The sequence below is a fragment of the Scomber japonicus genome, chromosome 19 (genome assembly GCF_027409825.1).
Source record: "Scomber japonicus isolate fScoJap1 chromosome 19, fScoJap1.pri, whole genome shotgun sequence".
Lineage (NCBI taxonomy): Eukaryota > Metazoa > Chordata > Actinopteri > Scombriformes > Scombridae > Scomber > Scomber japonicus.
The window spans coordinates 12,713,263-12,739,993 of NC_070596.1; the positions used below are offsets into that span (position 1 = coordinate 12,713,263).

At 37.4% G+C, this 26,731-nt stretch overlaps 1 protein-coding gene across 1 annotated transcript in view; it reads right to left on the minus strand.

Annotated features, from left to right (window-relative positions):
- Positions 1 to 26,731, minus strand: part of trabd2a (TraB domain containing 2A) — a 61,554-nt gene that overhangs the window by 6,704 nt on the left and 28,119 nt on the right. Inside the window, exons 4-5 of the mRNA XM_053339461.1 lie at positions 26,242 to 26,416; positions 1,495 to 1,585 (exon numbers count right to left, since the gene is read on the minus strand). Of these exons, the coding sequence (XP_053195436.1) occupies positions 1,495 to 1,585; positions 26,242 to 26,416 (266 nt within the window). The remainder of the gene's footprint in view (positions 1 to 1,494; positions 1,586 to 26,241; positions 26,417 to 26,731) is intronic.

Genomic DNA, 26,731 nt, shown 5'->3' on the forward strand with positions numbered 1-26,731 from the left:
CATAGCTAAAGCTCATGAATGAAGTTAGCTGCTCCACTGTTTCAGACTTGCAGTGATTCAGTCTGTTAGTTAAAGTATACCAGATATGCTTCTAATGGTAATGTTGAGAGTTTAAAGTCAACAAAGGTATTTTCTGTAATAGCAGTGGTCCCGAATTTGGGTATTTATTATCTATTCTTTGATCACCAACTTCCACACCAAAGTGAGCCTCTTATGTGATAAGTAGATTAGTGAATCACTGCTAGTAAAGAAAAAAAAGTTAACTGTCAGTGTCAATAGTGCAGATAAATTAATAAAAGTATGACAAACTTCAAAATGAGGCGATGAAACAAATACTCATGGTTAGGGACATATGGAGAGAGTGAGCACTCAAAAAGGGAGAATTACTCGGTGAATGACTGCTGAGTGCAGTTTTTGATTATTTGCAGACAACACATTTCTTACAAGGGTTGAAGCAGTATTAGAACATCTGTTTCAGGTCTGTAGATGAACACAGACCAACTCTGAAGTTGTGCTTACTTGGAAAAATGATTTCCCATTTGAAATCCAGTCAGTGAAAAAGTTGAGAGAAATATATATTCCTGTCAGGACTGCAAGGCAGCGGTTGCACTGTAAAATGTGGCCGGGACATGAAATCTTACACCCATTTAAATGATAAAATATGGGCCGTCGAGTTTTACCGACTTATGTTTTCAGAAGAAATCGTAATGTGCAACAACTATGGCGAAACATAATATTTTCTGCATGGTTCTCTATCCATCATCTCTGCATTTTTCACTTTCTCTGCTTCCCTCACTCTTAGGCTCTTCTGTCTTCCCATCACTAAGACATTCATTCACTTTTTTGGAGACTCATTACTTAAAAACTGAAATAGTCCAGAACCACTCTCTAACAACGAATACATTAGCTCACAAAGCATGCTGGCAAACATCCTGAATGTAACATTTCTCTTTGTTTCCCTGTATTACTTTACCTAAACCAATATGTCTTTCATTATGACTCATTTTGAGGTTGATTTTCAGCTTTTGAACTTGTTCATAAAACATGCTTGTTGTCATATCTGGTTTTAAATCAGCCTCCCTAGCAATTCACTATTTTCCTAATGATGAATTAAGTATTTAGAGCGTTTTTGGCTGTTCACGACAAGAATTAGTCCAAATCAATCAAAGAAGTTTGGCAAGACTGTCTGTCGCTCTGGTTGTAAATATTAACCTTTTGTTAATTTCATGGACAGAATATTAAACAAGTTCAGTGTTGAAGAAAAGTAAACTTGTAATAAAAACATAATTTTGATTTCAAAAGGATAAATTGAGGAAATTTTCCAAAATTAGAAGCTTATATAATATTAAGGGATTAGTTAAATATGTACAGTGCACTGCCTCAATGAATCACAAAATTCAGTACACTGAATGTGTCATTATATATGTGTGTGTGTGTGTGTGTGTGTGTGTGTGTGTGTGTGTGTGTTCAAGGGTATTTCTGCAGTAAATATACCTGTTTATGGGCTGCCCAGCAGGGGTGTGCTCCACCTCGTATCCCTGACGACGAAGCACATCAATGACTGTATTGTTGCCAAGAAAGTGACCTGCAACCCAAAAAAGAGAAGTGATTACCTCTACCTCTGAAATGTAATGATGAGCTATGGCAAGGAGATGGAAACAAGACATTTACTATCCCTCCAACAGCACTGTGTCAAAGGATGCAGAGATGAAGGCAGAAACGAAACACGACAGACCAGCACAGTAAGCTGTTAGATGAAGAAGAGTTGAAGGTAACCGGCTGCATACCTTCAATTTCTTAGCAAGGTAACCAACTCTTTTTAGCACCTTGCTATAATCCTTGATATATTCTTAAGGTAATTATAATTGTTTTAACGTGGCTGTTGAAATTCAGGTCCGTCTGAGTCTATGACTACACCAAGATTTCTGTTTGGCTTTGTGGTTTTTAACATTACCGATTGAAGCTAAGCACTGACCTTTCATTGTTCTTCACAGGCTCCAAAAACAATTACTTTAGTCTAGTCTTTGTTTAATTCAAGAAAGTTCTGGCACATCCAATCATTGATTTTCGTTCAATGCATTCAGTGTTTGTATTGGACCATGGTCCCCTGGTGATATGGTTATGTAAATGTGTGTGTCGTCTGCATACTTAATGTAACATATTTTGTTGTTTTCCATAATCTGAGCCAGTGGGAGCGTGTCGATGTTGAACAGAAGACGCCCCAGAATGGAGCCTTGCGGAACTCCGCATGTCACGTTTGTCAGATGTGTAATTACGTATAGACACAAAGCAGTCCCTGTCCTATAAATAAGGTTCAAACCAGTTTAGTACTCCAGAAAGTCCCACCCAGTTTTCCAGTCGGTCTACTAGTAATATGTTGTGTGTTGTGTTTGTGGATGTCATTGAGAAAGTCATTGCGTGGAAAACTACTTGCAACGTGTGCAGCATGAAATCTGATCAAGGTTGCTCATGGCAAGATGGAAAAAGTCCAATTAATGAACGACTTTTTATTCAAACAATGTGAGTTTGTTTGGCAGCAATGTAAACAGATACAGCAATTGCTCTTCTGTTGCATTGTCACAAGTTGATGCTTAAGGAGTATATACTGCCAAAAGACCTCTGGGACCTGTTGTATTAAACCAAATCCTCTTTGCTGCACTAATTTCCCAACAACAAACACATTTTGGGTTTTTGCTGGCCGGATTACGTGCTCTAGTAACAAATTTTGTGGATTAGCATATCTGGTAAATCACAAAATGTTGATACTGAACATATTAGTAAAATGTTCACATCATTTCACAATCAGTGCCTCATATATGGTTTCTCTGTATCCCATTTCCTACTTTAAGGCTGGATTCATCATTTCCGCTTATTTTGTTAAAAGTTAGTCATTTCTTCTCTCCCTGTCTTATCTGCTCCTCTCTTCCTCATATCATTCGTCATATCTGTATTCTGTCTTCCTCTGCCATGTTCTACCTCATCTCTCTATTTTTCCCTCTTCCTTATCTCTAACTTCCCCCTTTCCTGTCTCACTGTGACCCTCTCAGCTAGGTGAAGTGGAGGCATTGAGGCTTCAGGTTGCCATGTCAAGAGGTCTCCATTCTTCCCCTCACTCCGACAAAGGGGAGCAGGGGCCCATTGTTTGGGCCTGCTCAGCCATGGCACCACAGAGCTGTGTAAACAATGAGACCCGGCACTTTAATCTGGCCCACAGCCATCGATAGAGAGAGGTTGGCCTAGATGCACTATAGGTGCCATGGTGATTCCTCTCATCTTTAGAACTAAGAAGTGTTGGATAAAATGATGTCCCATGCAGTATGTAATAGCCATGGAAAAGGACTGCAGGAGTATGATTGAAAAGCACAATGTCAACATGTGTTTTGGTCTAGTGATATATAATTCAATAACCTTTTCTAAATTAATCTTGGTGAATGGGAGTGTGCATTTTGTCTGCTTGGCTTTATTGAAGGAAACCATGTCCAACAAAGAAACCTTACTACCTTACAACTTTACAAGCTTTGGTGAGCTGGTTTAAAGATTTGGGGGTTTTTTTAGTGTTGGTTGTTTCTGCACTGGTTTCAGGAAATTTCACTACATGGATATATATACATGACTATAAAATAACATTTCTGACCGAATTCTGAACTACTCACTCTGTTTTTGGTGTGATTTAACAGAAAAAAATATTAACCTATGTTTTACAGTTTCTGGGAATGAGCATGCACTTTCCTAATATGGGTTCTTATTTTAACAACATAAGAGCCCACATGGTAGACTGACCAACAGTTACTTTAAGCCGTAATCATTATCAATACAGGTGGTCAACTAAATGAATAGCCAGCAGTCCGTTAATGCTCCATGGGGGTTGGAAACCAAAATGAGACAGAGAGACAGAGGCAGAGTTTTCCAGCCTGCCCACATTTAGAAACAACTCACTGTGATTTATGTGAGTTTATGTCAGGGGATTAAGGTGGGACAAATGGAGCTGTTCAGCACAATGTAGGGCTGCAGAGGGGTGGGCGGACTTCAAAACTTCAAAGGTACACACAGGCACCGACTGACATGCACACGCACACACACACACGCACGCACACACACACATGCACGCACACACACACACATACACACACACACATGCAAATTTGCAAATTCTGATAGAGATTAAAGGGTTGAATAAAAGTAGCAGTGATATTCTTGTGACTAGAAATATACTTTTTAAAAATCGTGTGACACATAACAAAGACCTTCATAAAATGTTTGATGTGAGTGACATATTTAAGAAAACATTTAAAAAAGTGACATTTCTGTGCTTTTACACATTAGGTTAAGTTTACACATTGTAGTATTTGTCTTACTGTCAATATAAACATATATTTTTTATAGTGTTTTTACTAGTCTCACAGTCTGCAACAACAGTACAATTTCACCCACTTCTTTGAGACAGCCCATGTCTTGAAACATTTTAATTGAAATTTGATGCTTGGAGAAAAATGACAGATCATTTAAAGCAAGTATTTAACTTGATGTGTTTCCCATGAAGATAATTTTTATGAGCAACAGTCCACCTTAAAAAGAACATACTTTAAAAAAAAAGGCCAAACCTGAACCAGTGCGTCAAAGTCATGGAATTACAAACAAAAACAAAATTCAGACATCTTTGATTAAAAATGATTGATACCCCGGAAAGAGGCAGAAAGTAGGAACAGAAAAATATGTTTCAGACTGTCTGCTTTTTTTCTTCAAATTAGGCCCCAAGTATGATGTAGCCTTTGGCAACTGACATGAACTTTGAGGTTTAAATATGCCAGGTGATTTGTGACAACTGCCTCTCTTTGTTTCTCTCATTCTTTGCTAAAACCATGTCTCTTAGAAATTACATTCTAATTTGCAACAGTAAATATATTTTGGATGGATCACCCTTTCTATGCACACAATGAAGAAATAATGAATGTATCCGATACTAAACGTCTATACAAATTCTTGGCTGATAACATATTTAATCTCTTTTCCATCAAAATATATGATCTTGCAATACAATATCCACTTAGCAACAACACAGCGTGATTAAACAATGTTTTTTGGTTAGGTTATTCACCTCCACCGTCATGTGGTTGAATTAATTTTCTTAGCAGACTCTATTCTACAAAAGTAACTCTCCAGCAGCCTTGATTTTGTGAGATATTTGGCTTCAAACAGGACAATCCAACATGCCCCTGTAGCTGTAGACTTCTGTAGACATCTTTCCAAGTGTTATTATTGCTGTCAAATTCTGACATAACACTAAAAATATTTTGTGGTTGGAAAACACCTGGGCATCATTTTATCAAAGAAACCTCCCACTGTGACACGACAAGCATCACGGTGTCATCAACGTCAGCTTTGAGGTTTAAGAAGACATTTTTAGAGATTTGGAAAACACTCAGTGACTCACTGCACACAACAGAAATACTTCAATATTTACTTCAAAACAAAACACATATGATAATTGTAGAAATGCAGATGTTGTTGAGCTAACATGAATTTAAGACCATTGTTCTGTGCTGTATTAAATTTGATTTTTTCCAAACTACTTTCACAGATGTTTTCATTGCATGGCTTTGTTAAACAAGTTGACTCACAGAATCACATTCAGGTTTTTCTGGTTATTGGTTCTCTCACGGCAAATAAAAATAGAAATATGTCTTTGTATCCTAGCTCTAAACAGCTGCAAATGCCAATACAAATGTCTGTTGTTTGATCATATCTATCTATGTCACTCCAATAAATTCATTCTAATTCCATGTTTATTATAGTTTCCCACACCTTAAGACCCAAAATCTATCACTTCAGCTTTTCTTTAGAGTTCCCTACTTAAATATTCATACTCACATTCATTTAGGTTCCCACTAGAAACAGGCCTGGAGCCCATGTAAGGGTCCAAACACAGTTTAAGAAACACACTTCAGGAGTGACATCTGTGACATCTGACATATATTTCCACAGATTATTTATTTAGGCCAATTTCATACATTTTAAATCTATGAAATGGGCCAAAAGTATGTACGCCAATGCACAATATGTTCACTGTATGTCTTTCCAGAACTGTGAGAGGGGAGATGGTAGAGATAAAGGCCGGGGACAGACCTGAAAGCTCTTATTCACAGCTAGCTCTCTACCTGGAGCGACATTCATACATGGGACCATTGAGTTAGAAGGTCACAGACCCGCTCATGTCATGGTCATAGAAACTTATAGAGCTTTTTATATGTTTCAGGGCTGTTTGATCTGTGATGTGTTTATTACAAAAAAATACCTGCCAATGCTAAACGCTTAAGACATTTGTGAAGGTATGATATGTTGTGCAATAAAAAAACAACTAATTTGCTCCGTCAAATAATTTCTGCCTGAATTATGTTCACTGGCAACAATTTTTCTAAACCAGGTCTGTCTGCACAAATGGTCTAGGGAGGGTAGGTGTGTATGGCTGGGTGTACAAAATGTAAGACTTTGAGGTTCACATCCTCCAACCCATGTGCTTTTTGATTAAGACTTAAAAAATACTGGGTAAATGTTAGTGAAAGATACTGAAAAAGTCAAAATATTATGCTTCAAGTCAATGTTGACCTTTTTGATATATATATGAAGTCTTTCTTCAGCTGTTACCATATTCTTTACCATATCCAGATGTTAATATTAAAAGTGGCCAATGTGTCAATCAATAAGTATGTACAAGTAATAGCTATGAGCAACAAGCGCAAGCCTAAATGCTCGGTTTTTACTACTTTCAGTCTGAGCTCATAATATATATATTTATATATATATTGTTAGGAACACCAAGGGAATTTGTTGACAGTGACCATTTTGCAGATATTTTTAATACAAACATGTCCTTGTTATGCTTATAAAAAAGCATTATCTGAAGGCATTGTGTTTCCTACAAAATCTTTTTTTCTAATTCAAAAAAAGCTAATAGGCTTTGATCATTCATATAAGGCATAAAGGTGCTATTTCTATAGCTAATAATGTAATTAATGATGCATTCTTTATTTTTATCATTATTATAGCAAGATTCCTTTCAAACCTAATGTATCACAGCTATCTTACCTGTGATCATCATGAGAAGCACCTATTTGCATACTATGTTTTAAGTTGGACAGGTAGTAAATGTAAAGAAATGGAATTACAAACTGACAAAGAATTTGAAATAAAACTGATTGGTATTAAAATTGAATATAAAAACCTCTTTGCACACCTGTAACTGCAGATGAGAACCTTGGTGGTATCCATCCTTAAAAAGACCAGTCTCTACAATCAGCGACTCAAATTATTAGAACATATGGTAAGCCTTAAATAGTCTTCCTTTTCCATACACATCAATATTTACATTACAACTTGTAACCAGGGCCAAAGCAGCAGTTCTCATAACATTACAGCATGTTGGATAAACAAACGCTACAGGCAGCACTGAGACCATTCTTCCCCATATAGACTTCTCTAGCTGTTTATGTACATGTTCCTTGCTAGTCAGCTGGCGCTGGCAGCCCATAATCACCTCCACTAAGCACTGAATGAAACCTTTTATTGAACAAGATGACAATGAGGTGTCTGGGGCTTTCTTAAAACTTCACTGTGCAGTGTTTTAGTTTGTTACTTCCCTGAGGTAACTTTTCTTGCCAAGGTACTAAAGCCACAAACTTTTGGCTTGAATATACATTTCCTCTGGCCAAATCTTGTGAAGATATTGGACATTACAGTGTTTTAAAAACATTGATCATGCATTGATTACAATATAAACAGGCATAAACAGAGATGGGTGAAAGAGAGGGTAAAGATATTCAAACTATTGTTAAAACTACCCAATAGTCTGACTTTTAGGACTTGACATTTCTAGGACAGTGGAACTAACCAGCCAACAATCCCACTGGAAAATCACTGTGTTGGCTCACCAAGCCCAGTCAGTCAGGCAAAACCTCTGTGTCTTCGACTGTCAAGGAGACACAGCCATGCATATAAGTGACATCATGTCAAGGACAAATAACAGGAAAATTATTGGTTATCCGCTGGCATAAAGATCACACATCCATCCTGGTGTTTTTCAAACAACGCCAGCTCTATATTAACACACATATCAAGTGTCTGGAAACACAGGCTATGCTTACAGTACTACTTCTTATCCCTGGTTAAATCATACTGGTTTGATGTTAATGTTTTGATGGACAGACAATTCCGCCCTATATCAAGTTTAAACCTCATCAATTTTTAAGTCAGTTGCAATTTGTATGAAAAGAAAAGGACACTATCTGAAACAAGCTGGTCCCCAAAGAGAGAAAGTATGAATAAATACTCATTGTAATGTAGTTCTTTCATTTTTTGTAGTAAGATAAATTAAAGTTTCCATATACAGCTGAACATACCATAGTTTGGGCATTGTATTGATAGTTTGTTTCATTAATTTGAAGAAAAGTAGGTTTGCTGACAAGTAGCTTTTTGTTTTGTGGAGACAAATAAGAGTCTACAGCATCATTAGCAGCTCTGTGAGACTGTATTTAGTCACACCAGTGCTTTAGGTTCTGCATGAGCCATGCAGTTGTCACAATGTAAGTAATGTAATTGGGAGGTAATTAAATAGTTGCCGCTGTGACAACTTCCCAGAGTCTTAAACTTATGTCTGTGAGTATACAGCCCATATGGATGTGTTTTTGTGTCTGAAAAGTTTTTACATGCAAAAATCCATTACTCCAACAGAATGTCTCGAGCAGCATTTCACTGCCTCACCTGTATCTTAGATAAATGGCCCCCATCAATGCACATCATGACTGTTTTTGGTTTGAATCTCTGCTAAATTAAATGCTAATGTCAACATGTAAACATTATAACATGCTTAAGGTGTCAACAAGCTGATGTTCCACAGGTTGTCTGGTTGCACATCCTGGCATAAGAAAGCACTACTTTTAGCTGATTTTATTAGTGCATTTGTAAAATTGCACAATGTTATACTGTCAAATGATTTATATACTTATTTTGTCATGTTGTATATTATATTTTTAGACATTTGTATAGTATAATTATTAAATAGATCAAATAAATAAACTTTCCTTGATCCTTGATTTTTACCCACTGTTTTAGTTTAGCTTGTTAGCATGTTTGCTAATTTTCACTACACACAAATTACTTAGTCCAAAAGCTGATGAGACATTACGTTTGCAAATATTTGCTTGTAAAACAAAGGGCTGGACACATTGAAATATTGACCAGATAATGGAGCTACACAGGTGAACAAAGTTATTCCAATTCAACATGAGGAGAACATGAATGCATGTACAAAATTGAATGGGAATCTATAATGACCAATGTCAACTTTATGATGGTTCTCGATGAAACATGATGGAAGCATCAAAGTCTTTATGATACATCGTTTGGGAACCATGAATGTCTGCACAAAATGTTTTGGCAAACCAATGAGTAGATGTTGAGATATTTGACTAGATAAGTGAAACATTCGACCTGCTTGTGGTGCTAGAAGGAAAGTCAGAGGATCACCACAGTCTTTAGGATTTATCCTCTGGAGTACATGGATGTCTGTACCAGTTTTTATGGCGATCCATCCAACAGTTGGTGTAATATTTCAGTATGGATCAAAGTGGTGGACTGACCACTAGAGCCACTTTGCTGGCATGGCCAAAACTTTTAGAAGGCGACAAGAGGGGGAACACAGCAGAGAAGAACTGAGTGTTTTATGTAAAGAGATCTTAACCACAATTCAATTACTAGAAAGTGGCAGCAAAAGTTTTTAAGTGAAACTTTCATAATTTATGTAATGTAGCCAACTTGTGGTGTTGAGACCTAAGAATCACTTAATGTTAATATAATATTCATCCTTACAGGCACCAAGATTCTTTACCGCTGGATGAGCCATGGAAAATACTTTCAAAAATGAATGTTTTTGCCTGGAATCAATTTAGTCTGATGTTACTTTCAACTATATGTTGTCATTTTGATCCCAAATGCCTGCAGGATAAGGATATTCTTAATATAATAGCATAGGAGAGAAAGTCAGCAGCCAAAACCAAAAAATATTTGGTTAAATAAGTCTGCATACAAGCCCACAAATTCAGCTTGGGTCCCAAGAAAAAAACTGTCATTGGATCAAACCAATCCAAGATCTACAACATATTAAATTTTAGCTCCAATCTGTTTCATCTCTCAATTCTCACTCCTGTGTGCTCTGCTAATAAAAAGAAATAGTACACTTTAAAAACAAAACTAGGTATGATTTAACTCACTTATGTGTACATTATAAGAATATGAAAACATGCAGATTGATGTTGAACCAGAGAAGTCCAGTTTAAGGCTGAAACCACTAGACTGAGCCAAACTAAACATTTGTTGTTTTAGTGCTTCTACTGCTCGGTCATTAATGACCTACTGTATGAGTCTTGTTTCTGAAGATGAAGTCAGAATTTCCTTCAAAACATGACGAAATCACTGAAAATTTTGAATCATTTCAAGACATTTTTAAGCAAAGCCTTTGAAAATACATTAAATCCTGCATGAAAAGTATTACAGTAAAAAGAAAGACAACAAATACTGAATAATATTTTTTAAAAATCATTTCATAGATGATTTTGTATGAGGACATTTTATGACTTGAAATCTGGTAAGGCATATCTATCCTTATTTGAGACACAGGGTGTTTTATTGAAGCTGTGTTCAACAAGCTGTGATTCAGTACAGGTGCTGATTTGTTTCTGTCTTCTGTGTATTGCAGACTTAGACAAACAGAAACATATACCAAGTGCTGCATTGCTTGTCACTGATTGCCAACAGAAATATGCAATATTTGTGCCTGTACTCTATGTCACTAGTGATCAATAATCAAATTTGATGTGTTTCCAAACAACCACATTTCTCCCCGCCAAGACTTCCTCAAAGCCACACAGTTTTAGAACACAGTTGACTTGTCAGGGTTGGTGTTGCTATATTTACTGGCACCTCTTGAAATGCATCATCAATAGTGAAAATATACTTTAAAACTGATCCTATGAATCTGACTTTTTTTTTCATTTTGATCTCTATTCAAGTTCATCCAGAAAAGGGTTTAAAATGTTTTGAATGTTTCTTATTTCAGTGAATGACGTAAGGAGCATTTACTTTAACAAATTCAACTCTGTCATTTCAAAGAGCTTTGTGACCTCTCAAAATTAAAAATAGGAGACAGGGCATAGTTTGCTGCCCAATATGTTTCGACATGCCGCAACCTGAGGGACAGTAAATGATCTGTACACACACAGCACACACATAGGATAAACAGTATATTTAAATCGACGTTAATGTTGTGCTAATGTTCATATTATTGTTATTCCGTTATGTACTTTCCAAATATTTGGACATATTGTTCTCAAAACTTTCATGCCAATAAAGCCCACTGAATTGGATAAAGCTGGGATAATAGACAGCTGTGATGTGTCTGAATGTCTGAATGTGAACCAAAGCTGAATCACAAAAAAACTAAAAGACAAAGGCACGAATACACCTCTGGCTTTCTCTTAAGACTCTTTCTTAACCCTGCCAAAGAATGCTAACATCTCAACTAACACCAAAACCATTTTTCTCAGGCACAGTGTGAGGCAAAGTTCAAAATCAGGCTCAATTCAATAGGTTGTTCTTTACTGTAAAACTGATACCAATCACCATTTCAAAAACAGTAGAGACGGAGAAAAGATAGAGAAGGAGAAATGAGACAGACAAGCACATGCAAAATAAACATAAGATAAGAACATGCAGATAGAAAACGAGCCGATTCAAGACAGACAGGAGAAGAGACAAAAGAGCAGTATGAGCATGGATGCCAATTACAAAATTTAACATGGAATGAAAAGCGGGAATAGCGACAAAAGGGAAAAGGCATGCAAAACAACACAGGAATGTTAAGTCTTCAGATGCCAGACTATGATAGCTAAGGATAAGAGCATCCCGTAAGGCCTTCAGCTTAGAACTGAAAGACTTCTCTTTTGAGACTGTGTAGACTGTATCTTGACACGGTGCCCATGTAAAGTCTACTTTACAGCGCAGGAGTGGAGCTTGAGGCGGTATCTCAGTTCGGAATGCCATTTTTAATTTTGAATCTCTCCATCCGAAGCTAAACCAAGGAAAATGAGTTTGTTAAATGCAAATCTAAGTTAAATGATATGAACTGTGCATATGTTAAAATATAGAAGAGAACTATAAACATACAGTAGTTCTAAGCAGAGGAAATGTGTAATTAGAAATGAGTAATTTTGTCCACCTGGTTATGTATCGTTGCTGATTTATTATATCAAAGTAGCCACATCACATAATTTAAAGGCCAAAGACAAATGTTTAATATCGATGTTCTCTTAAAAAGCATCTGATTTGAATTTATTATTATAGTATTTGTGTTTCACTGGATAGTATTTGGGGGGAAGGTGACAAGAATGATGGGAGAAGTGGTTTGTTTATCTTACAAAGAAGGCTTGATGAATAAAATCGCTCGTAAAATGTATAATAATAAGCGGCTTTATGTTCACTTGTGGAAAATTAAAAAGATGGATCATTAAACACATTTTAATTGCTTTGTCTTGCTCTAGGCATATTTTGAAAAAAAGATCTATGTTGTGCCGTGTTTATCATTAGTGGGGAAAATGGCTAAATTGTCTGCAAGAGGTTCCGTGAGATCATGCTGAGCAACTTCAGCTTTGAATTTATGCTGAGAATAAATGAGAAACAGAGCACATAAGAGGCCTGTGGTGTGAGGTTGTTTTTTAAATAAACGCTCACTCAAAATTTGTGGTGGCACACAGCACTTTGGAGCCGTGTTAGGGATTACATCTGTCAGGGTGAAATAGTCTCTACACTGACTCTCAGTGCAGTCCTCCGTTTTGCTCTTTCTGCCAAGAAATTATGAAGCTTGAACACACACCAGCTCATTCACTATGGTCGTATGAAAGAGTGATCAAAGATAGAAAATTCTGTAAAAGTGAGCAGTTTTGACAAAGTAAACTGGGGCACTGCCAGCTCTCAATGTCTCTGCCACTGAATGTCTCATTTTACTTATAAATACTGTCTCATGGAATATTCTTACTACAAAAGCAACTGAAAGGCCATTTAATAGGCAGTTTAAGAGGGGTGGAGGGGATACCTGAACATCTGACCTCACTCCGGTTGGCTGAAAATAAAGTTTTTTACATTAGCCATAAAAGTACCAGAATTACCAATGATGTAAATCACATTCAATTTATAGTACCGGTCAAACGTTTGGACACACTTTCTCATTCAAGTGATTAGTGAACTTTTGATTGGCAGTGTAGACAAGTCACTTTACTGAGTTACATGAACATATTATTTAAGCATTGTACATATTATGAAAATCAATCTGCAACTATTTTAATAATCAATTAATTCTTTCAGTATTTTTTTAAGTAATAGTTTCAAATATTTTCTGGTTCAAGCTTATCAAATATTAGGAGTTTTAGCTATTATTATCCATTATCCAAAAAATACTTGCAAAATGAGTAATGTTCCCATCAGCCATGTATTTCTATGACATCAGGTTGGCTTGAACGTTGGTGAGAATGGGGAACAAACCTACCCCTCTTACCAGAACTTATGATTTTCTCCCATTCTCCAGTATAGTACACTGCATGTCACCACCCCAATATGAAAGGCCGCAAAGACTTTGGATTGGTTCTCTGGTTAAAACTCTTTAATTGTTTTAATGCAACCTTAACAACGAAACCTGGGAGATTGTCCTCGCTTAATTGACTTTTGTTTGGGTAAAACAAGATGAAGATGTCACTGTTGGCTCTGGGAACATTGGAGACATTTTTATAAACTAATGTAGAAGATAATTGGCTGAATTACCATTGTAAAAATAAGTACATAATTAAATAAGTTTTTATTGGTTGCCAACTGTTAAATAGGTTGGTCTTATCTAATATGAGCCTGTCAGAGGGCAGACATTAGAGAGGGAAGACAGACATGCGAGTGGCATGCTGCTGATAGCAAAGAACTGTTGTCAGGACTGTGATGGACAACAAATTATTACCCCCATCTCTAAACTGTTGTGGTTTAGTTTCTGTCTGCATCTATTTGTTAACCTAAATGGACTGAAACCAAAGCCGAGGTCAGTGAGTGGTTGGTGATGGAAGAGGATGTCGAGCTTGGCTCTTAACACCTAGATGAAAGCAAGTTGAGCTCACTGGGGCTAAGGTAAGGCCCGCATCCTTTCTTTCAGCCATGTAGTGCAGGTTTGATCTTAATCATTCATTTCACTCTGCCAGTCCTGAAACTATAGTGTTCCTTTTTGTTTTTTCCCCACAAACATATGTCTTAGCTGGTCTCAACCTGCAAAAAAATGTATTCCTGCAGTTTGCATAGTGCGGCCTCAAAACCACTTCCTCTGAAAACACACCTACCCCTGCAAGCCTCACATCCCGCTGCGAGTCACTGTTCAGCCTTTCAACTGTGTCAGTCAAGAAAAAGGATATGAAGGGGAGTTGGATGGCCGCTGACTTGTTGAAAAAGCATTCCTTATCATAGTTTTTCTCAGATGTTTTCTCACAGAGCTTCTATCTAGAACATATGGCATAGAGTGCCATTTTGAGACTATTTAGTTTGAGCAATCTGCTAGAGATCTTGTGGATGTCCAATGAGGCCTGCATATCATCTGTGATTTAAGTCGAGATTATAACAGAGAGCAGATCCACATCGTAGCGCCCTATAAATTCTTACAGGCTCAGTTTTTGGCTTCCTTGCTTCATGCTATCACTCCCTACATCACTGTCAACATCTTTTTTCCCCTAATTTATCTCTCTTTTACTCGTTTTTTTTTTTTACTATTACACAAATGTTTGTCAATTACCCACCATCTGTTCATTCCATCTTGTCTTTAATCATTCTTGCTCTTTCCTCTCTCCAATCTCTCACTAACTAGTTCACCGGGACATGTTGTGGATAGAACCATGGGCTTATAGTTTTCCAAAAAGTTTCTTGCCTGGCTGCAAAATACCTCAGTGTCACAAAAAAACAGGCCAACTTTTACATCTGCACCAGTGAAAGCATCTGAAACAGCCTCAACAAAAACAGAAAATCATGTTTTTCTGATTACAATCTCTCATTCACTCCAGGCCTTCAGTGACGCGAAACAGAAGTTACAAAACCTACTACAGTAATTTCCACACAAGTTAATTAAAAGTGAGCCTGTTTGTGTTGAATCCACATTACTTTGTTATTGCTGTATCTGTAGTTTGAGAATGGCATCACGCAAGTTGACAAAGCTTTCTTTACTCTCATTTGCTTATTGTTTTTTAGGACAGATGAAACGCTTCAGGTCAGATGCAACAGACATTTACTTACCTTTAAATAATTAGTTTTAGGATTCTTTTTGTTTTGGCCTCATACTGAAACAAAAAAAAAGTTTTTCTGTCACTGACAAAGCAACTTTTTGATCTTCATCCGTTGAGGCAGAGGATGTTGCTCCTCTATTATTGTGAGGCAAGAGAGAGACAATCAAAATATAAAAAAGCTAAAATATAGTGTAAATAAATCATAAACAAGTCTCAGTGTCATTTAAAATGATTTGTTTCTCTTCTTTGGAAAAAAATCCATTATTGAAATACTGATTTTGAAGAGGGGATAGGGCAGTGTGTGTGTGTGTGAAGCAAATTAATCTACATAATCATTTTCATGATAATCTGGCCAAAACATCCTCCCTGACCAACCAACATCTGGAATACTGATATTGACACTGCATTGATCAAATGAGAATTTGCAAATTTCAACTGTCGGTAAAGTAATGGTTAGATTCATCACCTTTAAAGCTATGTTAAACTTGTTTGCAAACAGTTGCTTATTTACACAACCTGCAGCTACGGATCAACAGTATTATTCATTTGGAGATGTGTTTCTGTCTACCTGGTGAATGTAAGTCTAATATTCCCTCCCTTTTCGCTCTGTTTTTACTCTCTACCAACACCTGAGGGAAATATCTGGCTCTTTAGCAGCTAAATGCTCCACTATGTTCACCCACTAGTCTACATCTGTTTGCCGTTTGGTGTGGAGCAGGTGGTGTACAGAGATTTTTAGAGCTTTTTGTCTAAATACAGCCTGTTGCTATTGAAAACGACGTTATGAGGTAAACCAAAAGAGTAAAGTTGCAGCCGGAGAGCTAAACAATGAGCTAAAACTCATTATAAAGTTGGAGATTATCTGTAGGTTCATCATCATAATCCACAACCAACACGTTACACATTGTCAGTAACATAAGAACATAACATAGCTTGAATATAAGAAAGTAGAGATAAGTAGCTAACTAGGGTAAAATAACATGACGCCATGGGTGAGTTTTCCTCCTGTTCTCTTCAATTTTTTGAGTCACCAGCTGCCATTGGTTTCATCACAAATTCGGTTTTTGTAAATTTGAATTGCCAAAACATTTTTTTCCATTCACAAGACACGCTGAGAAATCTTAGACAATGTTCATGTGTGCCCAGAATGTTTTTTAAACTGTGAAAGGAAACTCCAGTTGCATTGTTTCAAAAATATCCGTATCTGTGCCAATATGCCCATAGAAACCTTAACTCTGAAGAAATCATTCTTGAACTTACAATTTTTACGAAGATGCCAAACATGAGGTTTGGACATTTAAATTTAATGAAGCTAATATGAGAATAAAAATTCAATCTGGTGCTCTGTGGCATCCCAAAATCCTGGTATACACTTTGTGAATGTCTGACAACATAGACTCATTCATGCAGTGAACTAGAAAACTCCCTCCTCTAGTGAAACAAAAAAGTATTCAATAACTCCGCAGTGAGAGAGAGAGGGAGAGTGGAAGCCACAAATCACACAAGTCATGTTTTCCTCTGTCTCTTCATATCTTCATCGCCTCGAGGCACTACTGCTTTATGTTTTAGACCGAAAATGAAAAGGGACAGTTCCTTCATAACAATTCCCACTCAGAATCATCAATAGCTGCACGGCTGCTCACCAGCTAGATATATAATTTTCTATTCCTTTTTCCCTTTCATATAGGAGTGAGGTATTTCTGGTCCAAATGAAAGTTTAGCCCCTGGGCATGCATGTAAAGAGCTTGTTCCAGGTGCATAAGGAAGTACTGCTGGGTTTGAATGGGGTCAGAGGTGAGGAGTTCAACTCTTTCAATAAATCACAACAAGCTGTTGTGACAAGTGCTCAATGCTATGACTGGAAGAGAAGTGTGGGTTATATGAAATATGTCTTCCAAGTACAAAGACTGAGGCCTTTGACCCGATGAGTGCAACAAAATGTCTGTGTTTAGCTGGTATTCAATCAGCGGCTTAACAGCCAGTTGGTTATCCAGAGTAGCTGACAGGTTTATCCTCCTATTTAAGAAGAGACAGAGATGTACCAGATGATGCATCACAGACGCTCCTGACATCTTAACATCCCACACTGGTTTAGTGTTTTTGTATCAGGGTCGTTTTGCAGGATTGTAAATAAACTACGATTACAGAGGAGGAGGAGGAGGAGGAGGAGGAGAAGGAGGAGGAGAAGCCCTACAAAGATAGTAATAATCACACTGATGATGAAATGCATTCCACTGTAACATATTCAAATCATAAAAAAACTCTTCATGTTTAAAAGAAGTTTGTTTTTAAGTGTAATTTGCAAAACATGATTTAATTAAATGAATCACAATTGTACAGAAATGTCTTAAACTTATAATACCCACGATTTTCATGGAATTAAACCTCGCTATTTATTGTATTTATAGTCTGCATTTTTTCAACAATCGCCATTCATTTACATTCAGCTATTAACTCTCTATATAGCAATTCCCTCACACTGGATTCAAATGGCATTCACACTGACAGGAAACAATGTATGTAAAATATTGTAATTTTATATTGCTGATATTTGCTGTTCATTGTCCAAATGATATCATATAGCGCAGGGTAAGGGACAAAATGAAGACTACTAAAAAGTCGGCAGAGGCTATAGAACTGATCCCAATCTTTCTTTCCACTAATCTCCAGGCTTGGCTGATCATCAGCTTTTGAAGAAGGTAACTAGCACACTAAACATGTTTTAATGTCTTCTGGATGCATACTGATGAGGTATGATCATATAATCAAAAATAAACCAAATGTATAAAACTGCCCAACACTCATGACAAGAGTTATGATGAGTGCAATGCAAATACCAGCATATTGTTCTGTTCAGGCCATGGTGGCCGAAAAAGATCTCTATAGGGAAAGATCATATACATAAATCTGATATATGACCAAACAACAGTATGTAAACTAAATACTGTGTATATGCCCACAAGATGTTAAACATGAGTTATAACATTCTCAACATGTAGAAGCCCGATTGTTGTTATTTTCTCTTTCTGTAAAATAGAGTAACAGTTCACTAGTTCAATATCTGAATTGCTAATTCATCTCAAACTTGTGGGGAAGCTCCACTAACAACATCAAAAATGAAAAGAAGAGCAGATTATAAAGAAGAATGAATAAAAATAAAAATGAAAAGAACAGAAAAACATTCTTTATAATTTAACTCCACATGAAGTAACATAAAAAATGAGAATAAAAATGTAGTTCAAGTATAAAGGTGTCATTCAAACTTAAAATCCGGTTTTGGCAGACATTACGCCCCTGCCTGCCCGCTTCCCTACCAAGTGTGTGGTAGGTCTGGTCTGGATTGGTGCCGTATGACATGTGTGTACTCATGTCAGCGACTGCCCCAAACAGTTGTAAACTGGCTGTTTATGAGGGTGAGGTGCTGTGAAAAAGCTCCACGTTTTCAACTTTCACACCATCTGGGGAAGAAAAAAAAGTGAAAGAGGGCAGCAACCGCAGTGATGTATTGCTCAGTGTGAGAACACACTGGAGGGATTTGGGCCAGGTATGTGTGAGGTTTGGCCTGGGGATTTTAGGACAGAGTTTAAATAGGAATGTCCAGTTGATCAGCTATAATTTTGAGCCTAACATATTACACACACAGGGTTAGTTAAAGGATAGTTTAAACACAAGAGTAGTTACAGTATAGTTTATATAGTTTGTGAGAATTAGGACAACATGTATGTTCTCTGACATCTATTTAAGCAGCTTACAAAATAATCAATTAATGTGTACTAGACAATCAAAAATTAGTATTACAAGATAACCTTAGTCAGTTTTGCAGTGGTTTAGCATTACACACTACTTATTATATCCACTAAAACACATTTATTTTTGCTCACTTAATAGGAACAATGCACAATATATTTACAATATTGCACCAAATAGGCTAAAAGGGCTGCCAATGACTTGCTGTTTGATGCAGTAAATTAAAATATCAAAGACAGATCTTTTGTCTTTTTGTTTTGTTCTTTTGTATTGCTTATGAGTTTTTATTGTAGACCACAGCATCATGTATTAAAAATATAATTACTTATCTCCAGGATAATTTGTTCAGAGCTCAACTAGCCTACAGGATCAATTTCAAACGATGACTGAAGGCAGTTAGTAAAATACCACTATTTTGCTAACTTCCATTACAATTATGACTTAATCTCCATTAGAATATACGGGATTCAGTAAGTACAGTGTATTAAGTGACTATTTCCCCGCTCCAGTACCGAGAGCTACCCACACACTGACAAGTCAAGGTGCTCTGTGTGACTTATGAGTTCATGTCAACCTCTGTCATGAGCCGCAGCTCACAGGCCAAACCATCCATTCATTACAGTCTACCCACTGCACTAAACAGCTCACTAACCAAGGGGTATTCACTTTAGCATGGACCTACCAACCTAAATAGCAAAAGATCCAAAGGCAGACCTTAATTGTCTGTGAAAAGAGTCAGACATTTCAAAGTATAGTAACCGTTAGAGCCTGTCAACCACTCTGGCAATTACACCGCCGCAAATATTTAAATTTGTGGTATTGGAGCGGAGTTTCAGAGGAATCATGATGTGCTAAGCAGCTTGGGGCCGAGACTGAAACATGGATGCGTGGATGGAAAAAAAAAAGACAAGAATTTGTAAGAGCCGGCAGAAACGGAGCCCTCAGCCTTCAGCGATATGTAAACACATCATTTTATTAAAGTCAGGAGTGCCAGGGTATGGCAGAGATTATAAAGGGAACATGGGTTCAGATTGTGTACATGGATTGGGTTACTGTACCTATAGAGGAGAGCAATAACCACTTCCATATGCCTGTCTAAGCATATGGCGCTTTGTCAACATCATCATTTACGGTGAGTGATGGCCGTGGTATTTCAGACAAACAGATGGGGGGAAAAGACAAATTTCTAGGAGGTATTTACTTACAGCACAGTACAGCAAGGCATGACAATACCCTAATACTCAAAGGTTTAGTTCTACACTGGAAAACCAGAAAAACCTTCATATTTCTACTTTCCTCTGCATGCTTTATATTACATTCAATAAGTTGCTCCTCTAGAATCACTGCAGGCCTGCTGAGATTCAAACACCTCCTGACAAAGTGTATGAACATACAAAATGTATCTGTCAGAAATACTCGAGTGTGAAAGCACATAGTTTGGAGTTATGTTGCTGAACAAAAATAAGCAGATCACTGAAAGCTTGCCAAATTCCAAAACTGCTATCAGAGACCTTTTATTCAAAACATTTTGGATGTGGATGTCAAAAAAGGTTGAGGCAAAGGCTCTGTTAACTTACTGACCTTTCTTTTTGTTTAATTTAGAGCAGAGGAGCCGAAAGCTATTCTGCATTTGGCAACACTTCTAAATAAAAGCAGGAGAGAATGGGCATGATAACTTGTGTTGCAGGAGTTTTTCCAACGCCTTCACAATATCAACTGCTGGGTGGTCGTGGGTGTGGGCTACATAAATGTGACATTGTTGTAAGCAGTTGTTATCAACTCCTTACTGATGTCAGGATCCACAGCAAGTGTCCAGAGAAGGGGGAAAGAGAGGCAAAGAAAGAGTGTCTGTGTGTGTGCTTTTGTCTGTGTGTGTGTGTTTGTTACTCTGGCTAAATTTTAAGTTTGAGGTGCTGACCAGTGACCACTGGTGTTTTCTTGACTGACCACTACTTTGACCAGGCTGCTGGAAAAAAAACAAAGTTTCTCTGACAGCGAGATTGGTCGCAGGTCCAATTGTGGTGATTCTTTGACTCTCTTCAAAAGTTTCTGCAGTATTATTTCTATTAATGCTTATTAATAGAGCTGCTGTCATTTATAAAGCAAAAACTGCTTCAATGCTCTTAAATTGGAGAATGTGTTGCCTTTCTTTGGTTTGCATTACAGTGCATTTCATATTTAGGGGTTTTAGACTGATGGGTGAACAAAATAAGATATGTGAGGACATCACCTTGGACTCCAACGTGTTGTGATGAATGGTGTTCACTATTTTCTGCTTTTTTATTGACCAAATGAGTAATTAATTAATTGTGAAGATAAACTGACCGATTACATTAATAAAAATAATTGTTAATTACATTCCCATTAAAGACTGAACTATATTTGTCATTGTTATTGTGATATATCCCATTATGGCAAATAATGAAATTGTCAGAATATACATTTGGCAAAGCATTGTCACCACTCTGGTTAGATGAATGAAGGTTGGGCTGTGTCAGTCTCACTATTTTATTAACCTATGTAACCAAAAATATAATATAATAATAGTATATATTATTATCATGTGAAGTTTCTGTTCAATTCTTCTTTTTTATTTACCCATTCTTACAACAATGACTTGTGTTTTTTTCCTTATCTCATCCCTAGCTACCAACCACAAGAAATATCACACCTAACCAAAACCTACACATTTTAAATAAGCAGCATGTGTACTCACAAACAAACTATATATTGTGCACTATTCCTCTTCCAGTGTTTTTATTACTTTCTATATAGACTGTTACAACAATTAGATGTAAAAGCAAAGATAAGAGAGGAAAGAGAGAATTAATCCTTGTCCCTGCCTGTGTGCATGCCTGTGTGTGTGTGTGTGTGTGTGTGTGTGTGTGTGTGTGTGTGTGTGTGTGTGTGCTGTACACATATGAGAAATCATTTACGGTTAGAAAACGTTAGCTCTGGTTTGGCAGTGTGTGACTGTCGACCAGTAATGCTTTCTCCATAAACAATTTCCAAAACCCCCAAAAATCACAAAATATGTCTTCCCCATAGACACAGATAACAACCAATAACAGCACATGTATGCTGTTTTTTCTTCACTACTGTTTCATTTGTAACATCTTTTTGTTGTAGACCATGCATGTAGTTCAGCTTATTTCAATTATGAATGTATAACATGTCTGCTTTGTATCACATAACGAAGTTGTTACACTACAGTTTGATGGATTGACTTCCAGGAGCAAATAATAGCAAAACAAGTTTCATTTTTAAAAAAAGAAAAAGACTAATAATTCATGCTCTGTTTGGTCTAGAAGTTTACAGAGTTTACCTATCAGTATTTTATCAGTACTTTTTAAAACACTTGCTGTCATCAATCCTAACATGAAGGCTGAGACATGAGGCTTACTTAAACACTAAATCACCAGAACACTTTCTCATTGGACTCTTGTGATATCATTTTCACTTTCCTTTGGCGAGGCACTGCTGGCATTTAACCAGGCAATTTGACAGGAGATAAATTATCATGCATAAACTGTTTTGTTAAGTTGTTGTGGCGATAAAACTTATCGCAGGCAAAAAATGAAAACCATCAACAGTTTTCCACATAGGTCAGGGAGGAATCTACAGACCAAACCCCTGCAGGCTAATGGGATCATTACTTGGGAGGAGAAAAATGTTAGATATGTGGTTGCTCTTTCAAAAAAACACAGAGCTAATTCTTGTCCATCTGATTCTGCTTGAAGTTATGTTGAGATGACTTTCAAGTAATCAGAATTCATCTTAAGCTTACAGCATTACAAAAAATCCAATTGTTTCTTCACTGACAGTTCTGTACATCATTAGCTAGAAAAGTCTGCACAAATACAAAATGCTGAGTAGACAATAGTCATATCCTAAATGTATATTGACTCTTGTCCTCAGACATGAGATGGTCACCGATTAGACTGCGGTCTCACAGCTGATTGTAACATGGAAGCAGAGTACGCTGACATAATGGGCTCCATTGTGGTGTGTGTATGTGTGTGTGTCTGTATATATATGTATGTGTGTGTGTGTGTGTGTGTCCTCTGACCCCTCCAGGGATAATTAAGGACACATTTTACCCTGGTCTGTCTTGGGTATGGCTTGGGGGCTGGGGTATGTGTGTGTTAATATGTGTGTGTGTGTGTGTGTGTGTGTGTGTGTGTGTGTGTGTGTGTAGGTGTGTGTGTGTGTGTGTGTGTGCATGCACCCTAACGTGCCTCATCCCGTTCCTTGTATACACCGACCCAACCTGCCCTCCGTATGTCTAAGACTAGTGCTTCTGAGCTGACTGGCCATATCACTTTCACTCACCAGCTCACACACATACACACATACACACATGTGCACACACACACACACACACACACACACATACACCCACAGGCACACACCTTTTAGACCAAGCCCTTGTAAAGGCACCTCCTTAGGGAGTTGTCGTGAAATGTACGCCTTGTTAGGGCTTCGGTGTGTGTGTGTGTGCGTGTGTGTGTGTGTGCGTGTGTGTGAGTGTGTGTGTGTGTGTGTGTCTGCTTTTCCTCAGCTGTTTCCTGCCAGCTCAGAGACCAACAGACTGTGAAGGCCTCTCTCTTCCTTTCCCATTTTAAAGCTTGCTGCTTTACTACTGCAAAAGGACCAAAGATACTTTGGATGCAGACATTTCTGACAGTGTCATCATAGGGAAAATCTGACTGTTCTGAGTAATTCTGGTGAAACTGATTTCACTTTTCGTAAGTGTTAAAGGTATAAAAAACAATGTATGGACTTGTATCCCTCTCAATCCTCACTTATAATTGCACTACATGTGTGGTCGTGTATTTATCTGCAGAAAACATGCCCTCTGCCTGTATTTTCTTATTTTTGCTGTGTTCGGGAAAACTGCTTCTGGGCATCAACCTTTGGGCAGTGGATATGTAGCTCCCAGCCAATAACAGCAAACAGGGTGTGAGGTCTTGTAGCTTAGTAACCAGTTTACATCGTTGTCCCTGTTTCTCTCCTCTGCTTCGTTCTGCTCTCTGTCTCTGTGTCTTGGATGTATAAAGAGTTGCAGGTCTGTGTGTAGTGAGACACACTGAGCAGAGAGGCCACAGCAAACAGGATGAAGCTCTGCATTCACACAAAATCTGGTAAAGTGGCATCTTCCTGCAGGATTGTACGTAGTTGCGGGCATGTTTATTTGTGCTTTAGAATAAAACTGCAGTAAATAATATTTTATTTATCTGATTCATGGCTTTGTTCTCGCCAGTGCTGCTCACTCTCTTCATTCATTCTCTAGCTTGCTCAACCACCACTCTGCTCTCTCTCATCAAGCCAAGGAAGAGCGGCCAACTTTGAATACCAACTGGTGAATCTTGCATATTATACTTTTAAGTTCCCTCCTCTGTAAAAAAAATATACACTTTATTGACACTTTTATTGTGTCAGTGTGTCTAAATCCACTTAGTGAACTTAAACGTTTACATATTTCAGTCTGAGGTTTGGAATTTTTGTGACGTGTTATGAATTTTACTATTTTGTGTATCTTATGTCCCGTACATATTGTACTAAATGAAACACTCTACTTTGCAAATTTGTGGTGTTTCAATCAAATGAATGTTGAGGTAATTTCTTACTGAATTCCTGTTTCCTGGTACCCTGCTACAAACAAAGTAACATAAAGATTTAGACATTTGGCAACAATTACCAAAAACTACTTATTCAGGGAGAATGTAATTAACTTGCAGATGTCATTTACACTTTATGCTTCTAGCATTTCCATTACCGTATTTGTTTGGTTTTGCACATAAACACATTGCTGGAATTTAATGCCAGTTTGTAGTGTTACGATAGATGTTTGCTTGGTTTTGTATGTGGGTTGATGTTTGAGGTGAAAGGGGTTGTTTGGCATGACAGCGATATCAAATAAATGAACATTTCACTTTATCTAAACTAAAAACCCGCCTGTGTAAATGATTACAATATGGCCGCGTCTTCTTTATTAGGTGTGAACAATGCTTTGAATGAACAACCAGAGGCCAAACAAATGTCAACGGCACAAGGACTGTCTTTAGATATACATTGCCCCCACACACCCACACACACATACACAGAGGCTTCTCTGCTGTTATCTTTTCTCCTCATCCTCCCTGTTTTAAATCATGTCTCTTATCAGGAGGTTGCTACTTATGAGGTTACTGCATAGTTACAGAGGAATTCAAAGCATTAAACTGACATTTCTAAATCTATGTGAAAGAATTCAAACAGACCACATTCCAGTTTCTGGTCAGTCCTGCAGTGATAAAGGAATGTTTTATTGAGCATCTGCTTAAGAGAAAGACCCAACACAACTTTGCTTATTTGGACCCTAAACTGATAAAGACCATCAGCTGTAGATCAATGGTTTAATCTGCTAGTCCACTTATCAGTTGCAGAGCTATTCAACACCAGGTTTCCTGGCTTCAGTGTAATCTACATTATATTACTTACTTGACAGCAGCTTCATAATAGCTACGTGCAATTTTCTTAAATAGTGACTAAATTATTGATCAAAGTATCAAAAACAAACTTATTACATTTATATTTATATATCTGAAAGGTTCTGACTTGCAGATTAGAAAGATGAAGCTAATCAGTGAGTTGCACTTCTCTGATTAGCTAGGGTTTCTATCCCCACTTTCCCCAGTTGTCTTTGTTTTCTCTCTCTTTACATGAGTTTGTTAAGCTGCTCAGACTTCTTTGCTCAAGTGCTCTGCTAACAAAGAGAGGAATTTAATTCATTTTGTTGTATGGATAAAAGTAATCTGAATAATCTGAGTGAGTAGAGACTAGTAGACATACATGTGATCTTTTTGTCTGACATTTTATCCTGAAACACTAGCAACTGCGGAATTGATGCTTTAGTATCAAAGAAACATTCAAGTGAAAGTTGACCTGTGTATATTTTTGACTGAATTTTGACCTGGTGTAGCAGCAGGCAGAAAATGTTGCAGTTTGTATGTAACAGGTTGCTGACAAAAAACAACCAGAGTGTATATTGACATCAGCAAAGTTAACGAACACCAACTTTGCAAATGGACAGATGAATTTTATCATTTCATTCTATCCTTTAATTTGTTTTTCGGTTAAACTTTTATGCCGATCATTGAACACCAACCTGCTCCGAATGCGAAGAAGAAGCTCTTATCAGGGTGTTCCTCTAGCAGAGCGTTGACCCTCTTGCCCATCCTCTCATTCCTCTTGTAGATCAGTTCCTGCCGGAAGTAGCTGTCTATTTCCTGGGCGGTCACCTGCTCACTGGGTGGCAGTGTCACATTATTGAAGTTAGGGACCTAGGGTTGAAAAGGTGACGATTGAGTCACAAAGGGGGTAGAGGAGAAAAGGCAGGGGAGATTTCATTTGACTTGTCTTTTAAAAAGCTTTCATTTGGGTTGTACATTAAAAAACACATTCTAACCTTTCACAATTTGTTTATGAATTTGTTAATCAATTAAATTATGCATAATGATAGTGAAACATTGTTTAAAAATGTAAAAAAGATGAAATGTTTGGACTGATGCAGGTTACCAGGGATTGCTTGGCAGAAGAGTATCAAAAGGCATACATGGGAAACAAAAAACTGATGCACGTAAGAGAGATGAACATGG